Here is a 23,411-nt window from a genome sequence, read left to right on the forward strand (position 1 = left end):
AAGAAACTTCTGCTGGTCCTCTGGTGTTCTGATTCTTATTTTCCTTCCTTTATAGCTGAATGATAGTCCTTGCGGGAACTCCCACCTATAAGGGATTGTGTTGTTTCTCAACAGCTTTGCCAATTCTAAGTATGAGGCTCTAAGATCCAATAACAATTTGGGTATGTCTCTGTAAATTTCAGCCTTTTTACCTTCTATCTCTAGGGATTTTTTGAAATGTAGGCCTAGTATCTTGTCTCTTTCTTCTCTTGATCTCAAAATAACCAAACAGTCTCTGGACTTGTCTTTCTTCACCGATCTGCCCAATCTAAATGCAGTCACAATTTTAAAGTCTTTATCTTCTTCTATTCCCCAAAATTTGGAGAATAAAAGTGTCAAAAATCCCTCCAAATTACCTTCCTCCAATTCTGGGACAGCTCTCAACCTAAGGTTATTCTCCTTGTTTCTCAATTCCACCATCGACAGGTAAGCCTGTTGTTCCCCTACCTGTCTTTGCAGGGGCTTGATTTCACCTTTAATCTCATCAATTTTTTTGCTTGCTTGCTCCGCTTTTTGATAGGCTTCCACAGCTAATTTATGGTTTTCAGCTGTAGCTCCTTGTAGATTCTCAATTGCCTGTGTATTCTGGGAGACCTTTTCAGATAATGCACCAATAGTAGTTGTTGCTTGGTCTATTTTTAGTGATTGATTGTCCACTTTTTGATTTAAAATTGCTAATTGTTCTAAAATTTGTTTCAAAACTGTGTCAGATCCTCCTGTTGCCATGTCCTCTTCAGCAGGCTGTTCAGCCTCCACCTCCTGTGCTGTCAGGACGGTTGGAACAGATGATCTGCGATGATGAGCTAAAGTTGTTTGGACAAGTTGCACAGGCTTCCTTTCTTTTTCTTTCTCTTTTTCTCTTTCTTTAGCTTTGGCTGCTCTTGTTTTCCCTGTGCCACTCATTCCACACCTGCCTCTTGTTCAAGGTCAAATTTTCCTTTATTCCATGAGAAAGCAAGTCCAGAGTACAAACAATTAAACCACAGAAATTCCAAACAAAGTATGTTTCCCAGGCCTCTGTAACTCCACAATCCTCTAGGGGGAGTATCTTAAAGTTTCAGGGAAGGAGAGGATTTTTCCGCCATTTAAAGTTTCTATAATCTCTTTTTTTTAATTTGTAATTCCAAGACAATAAGGAAGGTTCGCAGAGTCCTCTACTTTTTAGGCTAAAACCGCTAGGAGCCAGATTGGTAATTGCAACAGTGTTTTAAAGTCTCAATATATGTAGCAGCTTAATATCTTGTTACTATAGTCCGCAGTTTGACAGCTCAGTTACGACTGACAGCCCGACGACTTGCGTTCTTGAAACAAAGTCCCAAATACAAGTCCCATAGGCAGAAATAAAGTCTCTCTTGGTCTTTTAAATAAGAAGACTGCAAATTCTGTAAATGCACAATAGTTCCACTTTACAAAGCTCCCATTAAGCGCCTCAGCGCTCCTCTGTGCCTTTGCTTTGATCTTGTAAGCAGTATCGGGAGACGGACTTCCTTTTACTCGTCACCCGTTTTCAAACCCGAAAAAAGATATTTTAAGTCCAAATTGTAGTTCACTTTACTCACGGGTATGTTACTTGCCAAATTGATGTTCACAGGAAGAAAGGTCGGCGCTCATCAGCAGCAGCTGCGCGGCTTCGCCTCCCGCAGAAAGAGCGATGAACTCACAGCGCCGCTCCCCCTTTCGCGCTCCGGAGCCCCTTACGAGGTCCCTTCCACACTTCTGGGGGAGTTCCTGGCGCCCGCCGAGTCCCACGGCCACGGGCTCCCTCTGCCCGTGGTTTTTTCTAACGGGTCGTCGCTATGCCGCAGCGAACGACCCTTTCCTGCGGAGCCCCTCTTCAGACAGTGAAGAGGACCGCCATCGCCGTTTCGCGCCGCCTCCGGAAGTCCTCCTTTCCCAATTTTGAACCAATCAGTTGTTCCATATCCAGTTCTAACTGTAGCTTCTTGTCCCACATAGAGAATTCTCAGGAGACAGATGAGGTGATCAGGCACTCCCATTTCTTTAAGAACTTGCCATAGTTTGCTGTGGTCGACACAGTCCAAGGCTTTTGCATAGTCAATGAAGCAGAAGTAGATGTCTTTCTGGAACTCTCTAGCTTTCTCCATAATCCAGGGCATGTTTGCAATTTGGTCTCTGGTTCCTCTGCCTCTTCTAAATCCAGCTTGCACTTCTGGGAGTTCTCGGTCCACATACTGCTTGAGCCTTCCTTGTAGAATTTTAAGCATAACCTTGCTAGCATGTGAAATGAGTGCAATTGTGCGGTAGTTGGAGCATTCTTTGGCACTGCCCTTCTTTGGGATTGGGATGTAGACTGATCTACTCCAATCCTCTGGCCACTGCTGAGTTTTCCAAACTTGCTGGCATATTGAGTGTAGCACCTTAACAGCATCGTCTTTTAAAATTTTAAATAGTTCAGCTGGAATACCATCACTTCCACTGGCCTTGTTATTTGCAGTGCTTTCTAAGGCCCATTTGACTTCACTCTCCAGGATGTCTGGCTCAAGGTCAGCAACCACACTACCTGGGGTGTACGGGCCATCCATATCTTTCTGGTATAATTCTTCTGTGTATTCTTGCTACCTCTTCTTGATGTCTTCTGCTTCTGTTAGGTCCTTACCACTTTTGTCCTTTATTATGGTAATCTTTGTACAAAATGTTCCTTTCATATCTCCAATTTTCTTGAACAGATCTCTGGTTCTTCCCATTCTGTTGTTTTCCTCTATTTCTTTGCATTGCTCGTTTAAGAAGGCCTTCTTGTCTCTCCTTGCTATTTTTTGGAAATCTGCATTCAATTTCCTGTATCTTTCACTATCTCCCTCGCATTTTGCTTGCCTTCTCTCCCCCGCTATTTGTAAGGCCTCGTTGGACAGCCACTTTGCTTTCTTGCATTTCCTTTTCATTGGGATGGTTTTAGTTGCTGCCTCCTGTATAATGTTGCGAGCCTCCATCCATAGTTCTTCAGGCACTCTGTCCACCAAATCTAAATCCTTAAACCTGTTCCTCACTTCCACTGTGTATTCATAAGGGATTTGACTTAGATTGTATCTTACCGGCCCAGTGGTTTTTCCTACTTTCTTCAGTTTAAGCTTGAATTTTGCTATAAGAAGCTGATGATCTGAGCCACAGTCAGCTCCAGGTCTTGTTTTTGCTGACTGTATAGAGCTTCTCCATCTTTGGCTGCAGAGAATATAATCAATCTGATTTCGATGCTGCCCTTCTGGTGATGTCCATGTGTAGAGTTGTCTCTTGTGTTGTTGGAAAAGCGTGTTTGTGATGACCAGCTTGTTCTCTTGGCAGAACTCTATTAGCCTTGCCAGTTGTTCCTTTTATCTCTTGACTCCCTACTTTAGCATTCCAATCCCCTATAATGAGAAGAACATCCTTCTTTGGTGTCAATTCTATAAGGTGTTGTAAGTCTTCATAGAATTGGTCAATTTCAGCTTCTTCAGCACCATGGTTGGTGCATAAACTTGGATTACTGTGATGTTAAAATGTCTGCCTTGGATTCGTATCGAGATCATTCTATCATTTTTGAGATTGCATCCCAATACAGCTTTTGCCACTCTTTTGTTGACTATGAGGGCCACTCCATTTCTTTTACGGGATTCTTGCCCACAGTAGTAGATATGATGGTCATCCGAACTGAATTCGCCCATTCCTGTCCATTTTAGTTCACTGATGCCCAGGATGTCAATATTTATTCTTGCCATCTCATTTTTGACCACATCCAACTTACCAAGGTTCATGGTTCTTACATTCCAGGTTCCTATGCAATATTTTTCTTTACAGCATTGGACTTTCCTTTCGCTTCCAGGCATATCCGCAACTGAGCATCCTTTCGGCTTTGGCCCAGCTGCTTCATCAGCTCTGAATCTACTTGTACTTGTCCTCCGCTCTTCCTCAGTAGCATGTTGGACACCTTCCGACCTGAGGGGCTCATCTTCCAGCGTCATAACTTTTATATGCCTTTTGTCTTTGTCCATGGAGTTTTCTTGGCAGGGATACTGGAGTGGCTTGCTGGTTCCTGCTCCAGGTGGATCACGTTTGGTCAAAACTCTCCACTATGACCTGTCCATCTTGGGTGGCCCTGCATGGCATAGCTCATAGCTTCTCTGAGTTATTCAAGCCCCTTCGCCATGGCAGGGCAGCGATCCATGAAGGGGACCTCAAGCTAATCTATAGTTAATGTTTAATGGGGTGTATGGGGTGTTAGGGGGAGGGGTATGTCATTCTCCTTCTGGGGTAGTTTGTCCACCTTTGGTTCCCATGCTGCACCGAGCTCTTAGCTGTGGCTCCTAGAAGCTGTCAGCGTGTGATAGTGGCCACACACTGGGAAATGGATTCGACTGGATGGCTAAATGAGGCAAGGGTAGTCAATGGGTCTCAACTCTTGGGGAGTTAGGAACTTCCCCTGCATGCAGACAGGCTCCAGTGGATTGAGCAGACAAGACCCAGAGTGGGTCCACTGGCCAAGATGGCCGTTTCTGCATGTGCTGCAGAGGGAAGTGAGGTGCAGATGGGGCTCATTAACCTGGGAAGGTAGCCCATCTAAGAGAAGGAAAACTCTGGCCCTAAACCTCTACTACCTTGCAGGACATCTTCAGGATAAGAAAAGGCTGAGGAGCAAATCCTACTCAAATCTGGGGTGGATTGCTAAAGTGGTTAGCTGATGTCTTGTACACCTCCTTATGGCAACTCCTGCAGCCAGGCTGGCACCAAATGTATTTCACTGCTTTCCTTTGTACCCCACCAGCAAGACTATTGTCTGGGCAGCCCAGGACCTTCATACACACTGCCCAGGCTTGCACCCTGGGGACATCACTTTGGTGCTGCTAATGCAGCAGTTTGACTTCACTGGAGGTGCACGCCATTGTCTCTTGAGACAGAAGGATGCCAGCAACAAGGTTTATGGGTATACACAGCCATTGTGTATTATCAATAGATGTTATCTTCTCTTTGTAATATATGAATGGATTTTTAAATTAATTTTAGATCAGTTTTAGAATTTTAGAACCAGCATATGGTTATATAGGTTTACGAGACCCAGTGGCCCGATTTTAAATTCATATTCTTTGAAGTAAATCCAACTGACTTTGATGGATCATATTTTGTAGTACATAAACCATACCAGCCACATACAATAGTCTACTTGGGAGGTTATTGATTTATGGACCCCTACAGCAAGGCTATCCCTGTCTAGGAACAGTCAAAGTTGTCACACCAGCCAGTTAGCAATGGGCACTCCAAGCCACTGAAGTCACCTGAAGTCATCAATAGTGGTTGATCTAGGAACAACACCAAACCATACACTTGCTCCTTTGGAAAGAGTGCAATGCCATACAGGGCAAGTATGCAACCCAATTCCTCTACCTGGGAACCACTGATTCATAGGGTGTCTGTATTGTCAAGATTCAGTTACAGTTCATTAACCCTTATCTAGCCCATGATTACATCCAGGCACTGATCATGGATTAGATAAAGGCGGTGCTTTTTTCCTGGGGGTACGCAGGGGTACACATACCCCTAAACATTTTGTGAATCTAAGTTTGGCCTCATTGAGGGGTAGTATTTCAATATGAGTAGGAAAATGAAAGTACCCTTAAACATTCTTTTTTATAGAAAAAAAAGCACTGGATAAAGGACAATGGTTTGGAAAAGATACTTATTCCATTTCTTTAATGAAGTAAGTCCATGCATTTGTGGGGGGGGGGGCAGGGAGCACAAACTTTGCTCACCTTCTGTACATGTATTAGCAGCCAAACACATAAAAATTTCCTTATCTGGAACCGTCCTGAGGGCTGGACAGCTAGAATTTAGCATATATGTGTAAGGAAAGACTGAATAAGAGAGCATCCACAAAGAATATTGTCAAATGGGACCATTGTTTGAAGGTATGCACCTTCATCCTTGCATGTTAGCCAGTGCTGTGAAATATGGATGGGATCTGCACGAGTACTCAAGTCACAGAAAAACAAGTTGATTCAGAGGTGTCTTTGCTTGTTGGTTAGCAATGATGTGAACATCAGTTGCAAGGTTTTGAGATGTAGGTGGCACTGTTAACTATGGAATCTATAAAGTCAAATTCTCTCACACAGTAAAAGCAACTAGTGGATACTTATAAACACTGCTTTAGTGACACTACTCAGTGGAAAAAGTAGGCTAAATGGGTACTGTAAATGTACATGAACAGTCTGTTCAGAATGAGAGTAAGTGAAGCAGGTGTGCTGAACATTGTGTTTATTCATTTATGAACTTGATTTTTAAGGAAGATTAAGCCAGGGCTTAATTTGTGATTAATGACAAAGAGTCCCCCCACACCAAGGATTTGGGAAGAGGGCTTCCAGATCAGAAGGTGGTGTTTCTATATAGATCTAAGCTCCAGTATCTACCTGAGAGTTATCTATCTGGGATTCTAGGTTCCCTCTGCTCATTTCGTATAAACACAGATTCATGTATCTGTACTTTAACTTTCCACTGCCATCAACTCAGAATGCTTTCAAAACCTAGCAACATGAATTTCAGGCATAGGCATAAAATAGACAGGATGAAGATTTCTGGTTTATTAAAGGGATACCATGTACATAAGAAAATACTGATACACTGGGATCTTAAAAGGTGCTTGCTGACAGTTTCTGAAGATTCAAGAGACATTGTTGCTGACAGCCGCCTCTAAGTGGCTTTCATCTCAAGCCTAATTCCCTAAACTTCCATCCCACAACCCAGTCCTGCTACAGCAGACAATCTGTCTCTGTACCCCCAAAGCTAGGGTTGCCATACATCTGGATTTTCCTGGATATATCTGGAATACTGCAGTCAACAGTAGTGTCCCGATAGGAATGTAGAAAATGTCAGGGAATATCCAGATGTATGGCAGCCTGTGTTGGCAGTGCAATTGTGTCCAAAAAGCTCAACAATTCTGGGCAAAACTGAAAAAAGCTCAACAAACGGCTATACCTCAATTATTTCTCTCAGCTGTTCCTCACAACTTTCTCCCTCCAACCCCTCAGCCATCAAAATCCCTGCTGCCTTCCTCTCACTGACAGTTAACTCCCAATTGACTGGAACCTCTACAGGTTCAGTTGACTGGACCTCTTGACCCAATTGACTGGAACCTCTACAGGCTCTACAGGACAGGCCCAGAATTACAAAAGCCATCCTGGCTTCTGCTTTGATCCCAGAATGTCTTGGAAATATTTCCCCTGCCACCCATGCCACTGCCAAGCTTGGGGAGGAGGATGAGCCTCTCTGTGGCCGCTGCTACCAGCCTCCTCCCTTGGGCAGCTCGTAGTGGCTGCTGGAGAGCAGGCAAGGAGGGGAGGCTGCTGCCACTGAGCCCCAGCCCCACATGACGTACCAGCTTTGAGAGGCAGGCAGAGGGCTGGGTTGTCCTGGGCAGGAAGAAAAGGGGAGCAGAACGGAGTACAAGGAGTATTGATATTCTAAAAAAACCCAACATTATTGGTGTGTGTTTTTCTTTTTGTAAATCTACCAAAGAAATCAAATCAAATTGAGATTAAGGGGTTTTTCTCAGGACGGTGGGGTGTGTGTATGCTGTGTCCCATTGGTGGAGTGGTGACACTCTCCCTTCTTCTGACAAGAAATCCTCTTCTGGTAGGGGACAAAAAAATGGGGGGTTGAGAAGGGTCAGTTGTGGGGGGAGTGAGAAATGTCCCTATTTTCATCTGAGGAATGTTGGAGGGTATGAGACCGCATAATGATTTATTATTATTTCAAACACAAATATATGTGCAGCATTTCTGCATACAAACGCTAGATGAAACCTTCTAACTCCTCTTCCTTGTGAGAATGTGGTTATACATAGGCATAAAGGTAAAGGTAAAGGTACCCCTGCCCGTACGGGCCAGTCTTGACAGACTCTGGGGTTGGTGCGCCCATCTCACTCAAGAGGCCGGGGGCCAGCGCTGTCCGGAGACACTTCCGGGTCACGTGGCCAGCATGACAAAGTTGCATCTGGCGAGCCAGCGCAGCACACGGAAACGCCGTTTACCTTCCCGCCAGTAAGCGGTCCCTATTTATCTACTTGCACCCGGGGGTGCTTTCGAACTGCTAGGTTGGCAGGCGCTGGGTCCGAGCAGCGGGAGCGCACCCCACCGTGGGGATTCGAACCGCCGACCTTTCGATCGGCAAGTCCTAGGCGCTGAGGCTTTTACCCACAGCGCCACCCGCGTCCCCTATACATAGGCATACTTTATATTTATTCTGGTCAGAAGTTAAGATGCAGTCTCTTTTCTCTAACTATATCTTTTCATAACCAGAATGATATTACAAATAGGGTACTGTTTTTTTTTTACAAATTTGTGGCCATACCTCATTGTAACTGAAGCAATTATTTTTCCACTTAAGAATTAGTGAATATGTTTATAACATAGTTTTAAAAATGCTTTTTTGATTTTGCACCAACTTCATGTAAGTTTGAAATGCTTTAAATAACATGGAAATCACCATCAGTGAAAAGCTAAGATAACCCAAATTACCCATTTTTGAAGGCTTTCCTCCCCACTTAGAATCTTATTCAGAGAATTCTTTATTTATTGTGCAATTATAATGTTGCTGTCATTGATTGAGCTGCTAAGTATTACTCTTGGATAGGGATCTTTAGATGTCAGTGCCAAGGGTCTTTATCTAATCAACTCTAAGTAACAGGATGTGTTTTCCTGGTAGTTTTGTCTATTCATCTTGTGCTCCCTATCATTTTTTCCCCTAGGATGGAGTTGGCGTAGATGAGAAACTGTCTTTAAGACGGGTAGCTGTTGTTGAAGATTTCTTTGACATAATCTACTCCATGCATGTGGAAACGGGGCCCAATGGAGAACAAATCAGAAAACATGCAGGACAAAAAAGAACTTATAAAGCAGTAAGTAAACAACCTTACAAAACAAAAGCACTTGTGCAACTCTAATCTTTTATCAAGATTACCTTGCTAGAACTGTAATTTGTCTTCTGCTCTTAGCAAACCATGTATTCCTAATAACATATATTTCTATTAAAACATTTTACAAAAGCTATAGATATGCTCTAATATCTCTGGCTACGTACTTACCAATTTGTGTTGTTTGTGAACAAACGCCAGTTCTGTCGGCCTGAAGTGAGATGAGTGCTGCAACCCATAGTCACCTTTGACTGGACTTAGCCGTCCAGGGGTCCTTTACTTTTACCTACTTACCAATTTTAAGGGGAAATTATATAGGCTACATTATGTTATGTCCAAATAGTGTGTGAGTTGCTTGACTTCATTTCTGTGGTGGAAATTATGAGGACATACCAGGATCAAAGCAGATTAAAAATCATTGGCTAAATATATTTCAGTATTGTTTCTTATACATTCTCATGTGTCCAGGAAGGCATTATATGTCATGTCTGTATAAGTGATTGAGAAATAATATGCGCTCACATCTAACTGATTCCTATAGGTTTTAAACTTTATTTTTATTGAAGTTTTTGAAACAAAACTTATTTGTGGTAGCAGTTAACCAAGAATATATATGGCAAAATCCCTTCTCCTTTACTGATGAACTACTCTCTCAAATAATCTCCCTTGTTTTAAATAATATAGAGGAAAACAATCTTAAGTTAGGATAATGGGGTTACATTTTCAGTGCATAGTTCTTTCATTTTTTCAAGTAGCAAGGGACCTGTTCAGAAGGAGGCCTGTGACCCTTACTGAACTTCATTCCTGATGGTCTATCTTTAATGCTTCAGCTTTCCTCTTCCCAATCAGTCTTTTTCTTGAACTCTGTTCTCCCTACCTACCTCACCCTCACACTCTGATGCCTCTGAATGATGTACTGTTACATCACAATGGGTCTTTGAAGGCAAGGGTGAATAATAGGCTCTCCTTTGGCTGCTGTTGGCTTAAAAGCTGTCTAGAGTCTGACCAGCCTGAGGCCAAACAAGCTGACTGCTTAGGCAAAATGTTAGGCTCTGAACATCAATCCTCCCCAATTCCCCATCATCAGCTGTCAAACAAACAAAGGAGGAACAGCAACCAGCAGCTGAACAATATGGCAGCAGTTGTGCTGGAGAGGAACAGGCAGGAATTGGTCAGAAGACCTGAATCCAGAAGAGCAGAGGGAGACAGAGCCATGAAGCAAGATAGAGAGTAGCCTTTTTAATCTTAACCACCTGAACTGGAGCTCCCCAGTAATGATGTGCTGATCACCAGGTCTTGTGGAGACTTGTGGATACATGGGACTTTTCAAGACCCAATGATCAGCTTATCAATGGTACTTGGGAAGCCCCATGCATAGCACTTCACAAGACCTGGTGATGATTGAGTGCGTAAGCCTCAGACATGCTCATGTAATGCCACACCAGGATTTGGTTTCAATTGTGAACAAGCTCAGCATGAATTCTAGTTCTCCTATAAGTGTCACAAGGCAAATAGAGCAGTTGTTCCACATTATGTTGTACACACTTTCCTGCCCATGTATACCAGTATAGGTTCTGGCCTTTAGTCTCACCCCCTCAGTACCTTCTGATGTGATTCTGTGCTTACAACTATTCTGTAAAATAGGGAAACTACTTGGGAGAGGAATCTATATGTCATAAGAGTACAGTCATTTCAAAGGTGTTACTCCTGTAGGGCAGTTTGTGGTCAAACAGATGATTCATAGTGGATGCTGCTTTTGACAGGTAAGTTGTTGTATGCCATCTTTCCTTGCATCTAGCAATTTATCTGCTCTATTCAACAGCATAGCTTTTCTGTTTGTGCAGCCAAAGTATGAGTAACCTGCCTTCTTTCTCACAATAGCATCTAAAGCACTTTTGTAAAAATTGTATTTGACAGGTTCAAAATTGTTTCATACGAAAGCCCAGTTCTTAAGAAAACAAAAAAAGCTTCAGTTCTTTTGCATAATCCTTAAAGAGTCATGCAAAGCTAAAACCTCATTTAATATCAACCTACATGCTTTATTCTGGTTACCTGCTAACTGCAGATTTTGAAATCTACTAGTATTAAACATCTGTCATTGAGTTGCTCCTCCCAAGAAGAGTCGACTCCTTTCAATATATTTGTGAGGTTGATGCAAGGAGAAAATGAGGACCAGTGTGCACATTTTTGAAGGAACTCTTTTTTTAAAAAAAAGTTTTTGAGAATACACAGTGGGTTCAAAAACCACAGTGCCTTTCCTGTAAACATGTGTGGTGCTGAAGCTAAAGGTATTTGCCCCTTAGCTATGGCTGTTGAATGGAAACTGTTCTAAATTGCTTCAGTTGGCTGTTATCATATTCTAAGCTGTTTATATGGTGTCGCTCACTGCATATTGGGGACATGTTCTCCAAATGAACACAAATGTTACAATATAATATCTTGCTCTGGTATGGAGAAATAACTCCAACTGCAAGATGAGATGCTTCTTATGGTCAGGTTTACCATGTAATAGCAATTACCATATGTACCACTCTAAAGTGGCAGAAGAATTTTAAAGATAAGGAAAGGTATACCCTTATTCTGGGACCAGGTTCCTTAAAGGATCACCCTGCCCCATGTGTCTATTCAACCACTTCAGTCTGCAGAACTTGCACTTCTACAAGTGCCACAGAATGTTTGTACCACATCTGTGAAGAGTTTATCTTTTAGTGTAGCAACACCTGTGCTTTGGAATTGACATTGGCATATGCCCTCACTATATTGTTATAGATGCCTACTGAAAACTTTTTTATTTCAACAAACCTACTCAGACATGTAACTTAGCCTCCAATATTTGCCTTGAAAAGTGCTACTAATTTTTCTGTGTTTTAATTATAATTATTTTATTTATATATTTTAATAGGTTTGTGCATATTAACTGTATTTTGTCTATAATTTTACTATGTATGCTGTTTAGAGAGTGTTTTGATTAAGCAGTTTATAAACCTTCCTAAATTGAAATAATTGGGGGTTTTGGAAAACAATACTGTCTTTATTTAGTTTCTTGTGCTCCCTGTGAACTGATACAACTTCTTACCTTGATGAGCTAAGACTATGTTCTATATTTCTTTTTGTGAAAACTGCATTAAATTTTAGATTATTTTTTTTGCAAATTTTGACTTTCCCTGTTGAAGGCATTGACACTTGCAACTGTTCTGAATATACACATACAGCTAATTGTTTCCTTCATATTGTGAGCAGGAACATGATCATTGATCTCTAGGTCTTACCCAATATACAAAATGAAAAGGGTAACATTCTTAAAAAACCAAGAATAAAAGAAACAGAAAATAAAACAACACGTGTTCTCTTGAGTCCTTAATTTCAGTATAAGATTTCCTCAAATTAAGAAATTAAGAAATAAGAAATAGTCACTATTCATGCCCAGAGTGAAAGAACAAAGGAAGGCCTTATCTGATAAAGATCATGCCAGTAATTAAGAAATACAAAGTTAACAGTACATAGGTAGTTTAAAAAACAAAACAAAAGATACTGTATTGAGATTGTATAATCAACAGAGTAACCAATTGGACCAACCTCCCATGAAGGCCTCTGGCTTTCTCTTGCTTGTGGTTGTCAATCCTTTGAAGGTTCATTTGTCGTGGGGGAAAAATATGTTCTATACTCAGCCAGACCATGATCTTCAGTAGGGAGCTCATTATCTTGCCAATCACTAGCAAAAACTGTTTTCGCTGCTGCTAATAAATATATACCAAGAAACATGCTGCCTGCAGTGCAAAAAACATTTTCAAATTTATGCAATAAGGTCCCTATCAGATCTTCTGGGATAGGATGACCCACAGTTTTATAAACTTCAGTCAAAATAAGTTTTCAGACATACTTTCTCACATTCCTACATACAGTACATATCTCTTTAGCCACATCCTTTTCAACCTTGGTCTGAGCCCTTTTGCAATATGTATGAGAGTCTGTAGGTTACAAAAAACCACCTGCTCACACCTTTTAATGACAGTTCTCTAAAGTTTAGACAAAAAGAATTAGAAGGCTTAGCCATCCAAATGTATTTCCACGGGTCTTGCATAATTTCTGCCATAATATCATTTCCCCAGTGCTGTAAATAAACCACTGAATCATCCAGCAATGAGTGAAGATTGTATATATGCTAAAAACCAAACATCTTGAGGGCTGCATACCTGCATGAAGGGATATAGTCAGACTGCAGAGGATTTTGAAGACAGCAGTAAAAATGACACCGGAACTGAGAAGCATGGCACAAAAGAATAGAATAAAAAGAGTGTACATGCTTTAAACACCACACTATAGAAGATAGGCAAATACAACTTTACTGAAGGCAGTATGAGTAGCAGGACAATAAGCAATTGGTTCAAGTTGCAGCAGAGCAAATTTAAAGCAGCTATAAGGAGCTATTTGTCCAATTTTTATAATGGCTTGATAGTGGTTCAAGTTGCCTTGTGGAGCTGTGGAATTTCCTTCCACTTCGGCTGGGTGAGGACTGCAGGGCCTGCTCCCTTCCAGGGCCTTTTCCAACTGGCCCAGGGGGCATGGCCCAGGCCCTCTCCCCCAGCTATAAAGGGACTCCTGCTGCGGGGAAGCCTCGGACCATCGGCTGGGTGAGGACTGCAGGGCCTGCTCCCTTCCAGGGCCTTTTCCAACTGGCCCAGGGGGCGTGGCCCAGGCCCTTATTTGGAACAAACTTTTGGGGAAGTGTGGGAAGTGTTCTGCCATTGCTTCCCTGTTCCAGGTGGTTAATGTGCTTTAAAATGTCCTCAAGCAGTTGGTGGCAATTTAAATTTTTATTCCTTTTATTCCCTTTTTCCTTTGTTGGGGTGGGTGGGATGGATAGTTGGTTGGGGATTAATTTTAGTATAATTGTTCTGTTCCTTTTTTGTTTTGTTGTTTTATTGGTTCTGTATAGTTTGTGTTTTGTTTTTAAGGGGCGGGATCAGGGCTGCCTGGGAGTGGGTCCCCAGCCAACATGATGGCTGGGACAAGTTCCACGGGGGGGGGGGGGGAAGCACTGGGACATCCGATCTCGGTGATCATGGGCAGGAGGCAGAGTTATGCTAAGACCAGACCATGTCATTACCGAGGAGGCAGGTTTAGTCGTTGTTTGAAGACTATCCCTGCCCCCGGGTCTGGCCTTGACCGGATGGATACTGGAATCAACAGGGGAAACCCACATGACCTGAAAGTGTTGCTGTGCAATGCCAGGTCAATGATGAATAAAACCACTGCCATCCACAACTTGATTGCGGATGGAGGATTTGACCTGGCATGTGTGACAGAGACCTGGTTGGAGGAAGCCTGTCCTTGCCACTGCTTGCCCACCAGGTTTCTCTTACGCATAGCAACCCAGGTCATGTGGGCGGGGAGGGGGGGTTGCAGTGATTTTTAGGAAGTCATTAGCTTGCTCCAGGCGTCCTACTGGGAAGATCCAGTTCTCTGAGTGCATGTTCTGGAAGTTGGGCAATAGGGGCAGTACAGGATTCCTTTTGGTGTACGGACCTCCCCACTGCACCAAGGATTCCCTGTCCGAGCTGCTTCAGGTCGTGGCGGATTTTCTCCTGGAGACACCTAGTTTGGTTGTCCTAGGGGATTTTAACATCCATGCCGACATGACCTTACAAGGGGCTGCTCGGGACTTCTTGGAAAGCATGGCCTCCATGGGGCTGTCCCTGAATAAGTTTGGCCCAACTCATAGTCATGGACATGCCTTAGACCTGGTGTTCACCTCTAGTGACGTGGGTGATCTGACACTAAGTAAAAGTGAAACAAAAGAAGTGCCATGGTCAGATCACTTCCTGGTGCAACTGGACTTCTCCGCGACCCCTCCCCTCTGCAGGGAGGTGGGACCTATTTGGATGGTCCACCCCCGCCACTTAATGGATCCAAATGGTTTCCAGAGAGTGGTAGGGGATGCTTTATCCCATGTTGATGGCCTTTCAGCTGATTCCTTGGTGGCCCGCTGGAATGCAGAGTTAACCAGGGCTATCGACTGTCTGGCTCTGAAGCGCCCTCTCCAATTGCATGGAGCCCGGACAGCCCCGTGGTTTTCTTTGGAGCTGAGGGTGATGAAACAATCGCTGAGACGGCTAGAGCGTCGGTGGCAGAAAACTCACTCCGAATCTGACCGGACACAGGTCAGAGCTCAACGTCGAGCCTACCAAGTGGCGATAGCGACGGCGAATAAGACTTTCTTCACTGCCTCCATTGCATCTGCAGAAAATAGTAGCAGGAGACTCTTTCAGGTGGTTCGCAATTTAACGGAACCACCTTTACCACCGGGGCCTGGTAAAGACCCCAAGATCTCCTGCAACGATTTTGCAAAGTTTTTTGCAGATAAAATCACTCATATTCGGAAGGAGCTAGACACCACCGTGGGAGCAGGGTTGGGGCGGGAGAGTGCTAGAGCTCTGTCTTATCAAGTTGCATGGAAAAAATTTCAATCCGTTACCCCCGAGGATGTGGACAGGCTGCTTGGACGTGTGAAACCAACCACCTGTCTCCTTGATCCTTGCCCATCCTGGCTAATAAAAGCAAGCCGGGAAGGGCTGGGCGATGGGCTCTGCGGCGTGAGGGAACATTCCTCACCCCTCTGTGAGGGAACATTCCCAGATCCGCTGAAAGAGGCGGTCATTAAACCGCTTCTTAAAAAACTATCTTTAGACCCGGCCAGTATGGCCAACTATCGCCCAGTCTCAAATCTTCCATTCTTGGGCAAGGTGATTGAGCGCGTGGTTGCTGAACAACTCCAGGCACGCCTGGAGGATGTGGACCATTTGGATCCCTTCCAATTGGGATTCAGGCCTCAACATGGGACTGAAACTGCCTTGGTCGCGCTGGTTGATGATATCCGGCGAGCTAGGGACAAAGGTGAGAGTTGTTTCCTGGTTCTGCTGGATCTCTCAGCGGCCTTTGATACAATCGACCATAACATCCTTCTGGACCGTCTAGAGGGGCTGGGAGCACTGTTATACAGTGGTTTCGCTCCTTCCTCCTGGGCCGTGTTCAGAAAGTGGTGGTGGGGGGATGAATGTTCAGACCCCTGGGCCCTCACTTGTGGGGTGCCTCAGGGTTCCGTCCTCTCCCCCATGCTTTTTAACATCTATATGAAGCCGCTGGGAGAGATCATCAGGGGGTTTGGACTGGGTGTCCATCAATATGCAGATGATACCCAGCTCTACCTCTCTTTCAAATCAGAACCAGTGAAGGCGGTGAAGGTCCTGTGTGAGTGCCTGGAGGCGGTTGGAGGATGGATGGCGGCTAATGGATTGAAGTTGAATCCTGACAAGACAGAAGTACTGTTTTGGGGGGACAGGGGGCGGGCTGGTGTGGAGGACTCCCTGGTCCTGAATGGGGTAACTGTGCCCCTGAAGGACCAGGTGTGCAGCCTGGGAGTCATTTTGGACTCACAGCTGTCCATGGAGGCGCAGGTCAATTCTGTATCCAGGGCAGCTGTCTACCAACTCCACCTGGTACGCAGGCTGAGACCCTACCTGCCCGCGGACTGTCTCGCCAGAGTGGTGCATGCTCTAGTTATCTCCCGCTTGGACTACTGCAATGCGCTCTATGTGGGGCTACCTTTGAAACTACAACTAATCCAGAATGCGGCAGCTAGACTGGTGACTGGGGGCGGCCGCCGAGACCACATAACACCGGTCTTGAAAGACCTACATTGGCTCCCAGTACATTTCCGAGCACAATTCAAAGTGCTGGTGTTGACCTTTAAAGCCCTAAACGGCCTCGGCCCAGTATACCTGAAGGAGCTCTCCACCCCCATCGTTCTGCCCGGACGCTGAGGTCCAGCGCCGAGGGCCTTCTGGCGGTTCCCTCATTGAGAGAAGCAAAGCTACAGGGAACCAGGCAGAGGGCCTTCTCGGTAGTGGCGCCCTGTGGAACGCCCTCCCATCAGGTGTCAAAGCGATAAATAACTACCTGACATTCAGAAGACATCTTAAGGCAGCCCTGTTCAGGGAAGTTTTTAATCTGTGATATTTTACTTTATTTTTGGTTTCTATGGAAGCCACCCAGAGTGGCTGGGGAAACCCAGCCAGATGGGCAGGGTACAAATAATAAATTATTATTATTATTATTATTATTATTATTATTATTCCTCCTTCTTAGTTTTTTTGGTTGCTGAATCAAATGAAAACATTTTCAGCATGATTGTCCTTTATATGAACAACATACATACAGTACCTCTTTCAGAACACCATGAGAGATATACACCCTCTTATTTTCTCCAGGTCAACAGTATTATAAATAAAATACAGTGGTACCTCAGGTTAAGTACTTAATTCGTTCCGGAGGTCCGTACTTAATCTGAAACTGTTCTTAACCTGAAACACCACTTTAGCTAATGGGGCCTCCCGCTGCCGCCGCGCTGCCAGAGCCTGATTTCTGTTCTCATCCTGAAGCAAAGTTCTTAACCTGAAGCACTATTTCTGGGTTAGTGGAGTCTGTAGCCTGAAGCGTATGTAACCTGAAGCCTATGTAACCCGAGGTACCACTGTATTGTAGCAGCCTTGGTTATGGATAAGAAAAGGCTTAATTTGAAAGTATGTTAGTGCAGTCTACAACGTACCCAAATAAACCACTTGAAGTTGTGGAAGCCAGTTGAGGACACAAAGGAAACTGCTGTTCTTAATACGGTTGTACAGTTGTAGACTACAGAATGCATTCAGGGAAGCATCATGCTTTTCTAAGGAAAAGCAGAACATGTCCTAATAGGCATCCACTTCCATGGCATGCTAGCTTCCTGCAGTAGAGTCCCTGTATGCTTGGAGAGAGGGGGGGGGGGAGAGAGAGAGATGGATGCAGGCATGACCTTGCCTCTGCTCCCATTTTCTTCCCACCTCTCTCTTATCTGGTGACTAGTACTGCTAGCAAGACTCAACAAGCACATCTTGTACAACTGTACCTGCTGTGTTGAGTGTGGGTGGAGAGTTGAGAAATGTCACTTCAATTCTTCTTGTTATGTAGCCATAGCAGAATGATCCAGGGTTTGTTAGGTTGGTTGAAACAAAGCAGGTTATGGCCAGACAGTACTGAAGACATACTCAAATTCCACTGGCTGCCTCTGTAGCAAGTGAATATGTTATGCTAAAGAGAGAGTAGTTAGTGAAGGATAGCAAAACAGCCTCTCTTTGTACCATTCTCAGAGAATCAGGTGTCATTGTTCTACCATGGAGGCAAATTTAATGTGCATTTGTGAAATGTCAGATCACATTTCAATGAACTGGACGAGTATCAATTCAGAGACTTAGTTCTATTGTTTCCCATGCAATATTGCTATCCTACTTGTGTGGATTGAGAACCCAACAGGAATGTTCCATTAAAATAAATGAAGCATTCTCTCCCAAAATCCAGACTGTTAATGAATCCAAAGGTATGCTCCATTAATTTCGGTGCAGCCAAATTCTGAAAAGTGCTGCTAAAGAATGTATAAGGATTCTAATTATTTTCAATCTCTATTTTAAATATTCACTCATTTAGTCTTCCTGGCAGCAGCTTGGCAGCATCAAGTTCAATTGTTCCTGGCTGCAAAGTGTGGAACTGGCAGAGTGAATGGGTGCATGACTTCTACCTGCATTTCTTCCGTCTGATGGCCACAGCATCAGGATAGCAATTGCTTGCTTGATGGGTGGCAGGGGCAGGGGGGTTCTCTGCTGGAGTGGGGTCCAACCATGGTGGATGGGTGCCTACCTGGCTGCTATCTCCCCATTGCTATGTCAACAGCAGCTTCAAGAATGGCGAATGAAATTGTCAATGTTGCTGGGTGAAAAGTGACAGTCTCCAGTTTTGAACTTTTACAGTGGAATATATAAAGAGAGGTTTGTGTAACACTCTTATTTTATGAGAAAAAGCATTCCCTCCAACAGGGGCATTGTAAGGTACTTAAAAAGACACTGCATGAGTTTGCATAATATTTGCATAGTTTAAATTATATGTCTAGATGAAAATTTAGGCTGGCTTTCAGAAAGGAAAAAAAGGATAGAGATGAGGGAGAAATTTGACTCAGTTAATATTTAAAGCCAAGCCAACTTAATTCATACTTTCTGGAACAATATGGAAACTGAAACATAGCCTTTCTTTGAAATTTACAATTCCCTGAACTAATGTGTACAAAAATGAATATACTATGTTAAATGTATATGTTATGCATTTAAATGTACGTGTTAGCTAAAACAGCACACAAACAATCTGCTATATTGGGCAAAAAGCTTTGCAAACATGTGTATATCAGAAAAAAACGCAAAAAACCAGTCTATTACAAGAAATTCACACTAAAATGCAGATTAATTTTCATGAGGATATTATTATTATTGACAAACAAATGTGGAAATGTGGAGAATCCTAGACTGGAAAAATAAGAAACTGAGAGAATCTGAAATTGACATCTTTGCCCATCGCTATTCAAGCCCTACTTTGAGCTATGGTGTACCAACATTACTTTCTGGTTCTGGCACACTGTATGTTTATTGAGCCCTCCACCTGAAACACAGTTGACAACAACTACTGCTTTTGAATATATTAAAATTAAAATAAAGGCCTCTGGGAAAATTAAGATGATGGGTGGGTGTGGGATTTCAGTGGCAGTATGTTGTGACATGCTCAGTTATAATGTTTTTTAAAGAATCATTTTAAGCATAAATTTTAAACAGAGGGCAAGGGCCAGGAGTTCTGGGGGCTGGCACTAAAGATGCAGGCCTGGGGCCCACTAGGTCATCCTCTAACAATGCCCCTACCCTCCAGGATTTCACAGGTGAAAACCTATGCACCCTGTTCACACACTATTCTCATACCAAAGATCACTTTGCATGCCCCACACCTTCCCCCATTACACACGGTGAAAATCTGTACTTCACCTGCTATATTCTTTATCAAACTGTCCATCTCATTGCTTTAAGAGCCATGGTGGTGAGGGTTCCCTTTGTTAAAGAGTCAACTTACTAACTATGAACTGATTCTGCAACTATGGATATAACCGAACAACACCATCCACTCACAAGACGAAGGTATCTGAAGGCTAGGAAGAACCCCAAAATTTGCTTAAGTAAAAAAAAAAAATCTTTAGGAAAACAAAACTCTTAAAAGTATCAACTCCAAAGGTAGTTGAGGAATGAGCACAAATAATGCTGGTTATTGGGGTGCAAAATGGTAGGAGGGGGGAATGGATTGGCCTATGCTAGAAGGCATGGCTGGCTGTAATTCTGAACAGGAGTACTCCACATGCCAATATTCTTTTGAAGATCCACATGTAGGCTATAAAACATAATTGCCTGGCATTATGTTATTAAAAGTTCAAAATATGCTGTGTGAAATCACACTGTGCATTGCATGATGGCACCTTAGTGTTCATCCAAATCCATTTAAATGAATGTGTGCTAGAGACTCCCACACAGGAGTTTTAACTTTAGAAACGTGTGTGTGTGTGTGTGTGTGTGTGTGTGTGTTCTTGTTCTGAAGCCTGAAGAATGATATCACTAGCAAGTCATTTTCCCAAGATTTGAACAAGGGGCCCTTGCAGATTGGTGTTTTATTGTGGGTATATTGTGCCACATGTTCTTGCCACAATAATAGTGCATCAGTGGTGGACTTATTCTGCATTATTAGTTATTAATATCCCCAGGGACACTACATTATTGCTGTCTGGAGGGGCTATAGCACAAAAAGTGGGAAAAAATTAAAGTGGAATGTTACAGGATTTCAGCAGAAAGTTACGGGATATGCAATAAATGAAAAAGCAGCAGTGTCACCACCCCAAACACTTTTACAGGTGCAAACAGTATTGGAAGTATATGGCACCCTGTCCCCATAGCATCATGACCACAGATCACCACAAATGCTCACTAAAGAGGATGTCTGAAAGGGTCCAAGGTATCCCCACTGGTTTTCTAAGGGTAGCTTCCAGAAAGCCACCTATTAAACTGAAATAATTCAACCAAAACTGAAGGCTTTGTGGACAGCAGGTTTATAAACATATCCTTATTTGATAAGCAGACAGATTAAATTGCTGTTTGTTTGTTTTTTAAAAAATTGTGTAGCGCATGCTTTTTACTTCCAGCAATTATGATATGTACACTTTATTCAGAAATACAATGATGAGTTCAATCAACTTATACGATGCCTATATTATGTTATTCATTTCAGATTTCAGAGACCTATGCCTTTCTACCAAGAGAAGCGGTGACACGATTTCTAATGAGCTGTTCAGAGTGCCAGAAAAGAATGCATTTAAACCCAGATGGAGCAGATCACAAAGGTAACTTTAGTGCCAAATAGTGGGATGTAAAGTAATTTTATTCATAATGCCCATTTATATTTCCTTGGTTTAAATGAAGACTCATAAAACATTGTACACTAGAACGGTTCAACAAGTCATATTGTCTCATTCACTTAAGCCAGAATATAGTAGTCTCCTGCATTCTCCCAAAGGATTATGTGTAATACCACGTTCCTGTTAAAATGGTAATTTTACCTGAGGGAAGCATTCTCCCCCCCTCTTCCTTTTTGTGCGTCCACTTTTGTGTGTCCAAGGAGGAGATAGCGTGCATGAACAGTCACAATGTTTTGGATTTATAAACTCAAAATATTTATCTAAAAAGATGCATGTACCTTCTGTCAGGGTAGCATGATGGAGCAACTTAAAATACCAAAGATAATAAGGACTACAGGAACCTGAGATGCCAGCAAATGAAGCTTGTAGTGCCCCTAATGTAAAGGCCTTCACGTTCTCTCAGGAATGCTGATGCCCCTCAGCAGGGTGAAGATCAGACTAATGTAGTTTCTTACTCATTTTTATTTGCTGCTGCTCATTTAACGGGGATTGTTCCATAAATTGCTTATATGACTTCATGGACATTTTGTTGTGAAGCAACTTGTGGTGTGTGTGTGTGTGTGTGTGTGTGTGTGTGTGTGGAATGTCCAGGAAGGCAAGTTAGAAATTATTTTAATAAACAAATAAATAAAAGTAAAAATAAGGGCTCATTTAAGGTACCAATGAGCCCTATACTGAATATATATATTGAGACAAAGGACAATACCCCCTTCTTAGTCTTCTATATAAATAAATAATAATTATTATTACAGTGGTGCCCCACAAGACGAATGCCTCGCAAGACGAAAAACTCGCTAGACGAAAGAGTTTTCCAGTTTTTGAGGTGCTTCGCAAGACGAATTTCCCTATGGGCTTGCTTCGCAAGACGAAACGTCTTGCGAGTTCTTGCGAGTTTGTTTCCTTTTTCTTAAAGCCGCTAAGCCGTTAATAGCCGCTAAGCCGCTAAGCCGCTAAGTCGTTAATAGCCGCTAAGCCGCTAATAGCCGCTAAGCCGCTAAGCCGCTAATAGCCGTGCTTCGCAAGATGAAAAAACCGCAAGACGAAGAGACTCGCGGAACGGATTAATTTCGTCTTGTGGGGCACCATTGTATTGTGCACACACAAACCTAGTACTACAGTGGTACCTCGGGTTACATACGCTTCAGGTTACATACGCTTCAGGTTACAGACTCTGCTAACCCAGAAATAGTGTTGTTGTTGTTGTTTAGTCGTTTAGTCGTGTCCGACTCTCCGTGACCCCATGGACCAGAGCACGCCAGGCACTCCTGTCTTCCACTGCCTCCCACAGTTTGGTCAGGCTCATGTTTGTAGCTTCGCAAACACTATCCAGCCATCTCGTCCTCTGTCATCCCCTTCTCCTTGTGCCCTCCATCTTTCCCAACATCAGGGTCTTTTCCAGGGAGTCTTCTCTTCTCATGAGGTGGCCAAAGTACCTTTGAAATAGTACCTCGGGTTAAGAACTTTGCTTTAGGTTGAGAACAGAAATTGGGCTCCGGCGGCGCAGCAGCAGCAGGAGGCCCAGTAGCTAAAGTGGTGCTTCAGGTTAAGAACAGTTTTAGGTTAAGTACGGACCTCCGGAATGAATTAAGTACTTAACCTGAGGTACCACTGTACTACCATTCCAACTAAAGTTAACATTTTAGAGCAATGAGGCGATTCCTCCTCAGGAGAAATTTTGAGGGAAGCCCAAAGAGATTTGATAAATGAGCAAATTTTCTCAGAAGTCTTTTCTCGTCCTTGAACGACACAGGAAGCATTCCTTGCCCCTATCCATTCCATCCAGTCTTACCCCTTGCTGGACTTATTCTCTAGCACAGTTAGAATGCTAGTTAAATCAGGCCATTCTATTATTCTGGCACATAATATGGTGACCTTGCAGATGCTAAAGATATCTGGATTGACTTGTAGCTGAATGAAATAATGCCTGAAACTCCTGTGCTTGTTGCTTTGAGTGTTATGATGGAAGAAAGGGGGAATATAAATATCATAAGTAAGTGCTAAAATCCACCAAAACATAGGACTTTTTCAGGAGACCCAGTTCACACATCATGACAGCTGTAAAGCAGTGTTTCATGATGAAACACACCCATAGTAGGAAGTACTATATACCATTTATTTGTA

The 23,411-nt window shown here is 43.1% G+C and overlaps 1 protein-coding gene across 3 annotated transcripts in view; it reads left to right on the top strand.

Moving 5' to 3' along the window:
* The window catches only part of NOL4 (nucleolar protein 4), a 136,629-nt gene that overhangs the window by 41,539 nt on the left and 71,679 nt on the right, over window positions 1-23,411 (top strand). For all 3 annotated transcript variants that reach the window (XM_081873688.1, XM_081873689.1, XM_081873690.1), the window contains exons 2-3: window positions 8,765-8,914; window positions 21,104-21,215. In XM_081873688.1, the coding sequence (XP_081729814.1) occupies window positions 8,765-8,914; window positions 21,104-21,215 (262 nt within the window). The remainder of the gene's footprint in view (window positions 1-8,764; window positions 8,915-21,103; window positions 21,216-23,411) is intronic.

This window comes from Podarcis erhardii, assembly GCF_964252035.2.
Source record: "Podarcis erhardii genome assembly, chromosome: 8".
NCBI classification, from domain to species: Eukaryota; Metazoa; Chordata; class Lepidosauria; order Squamata; family Lacertidae; genus Podarcis; species Podarcis erhardii.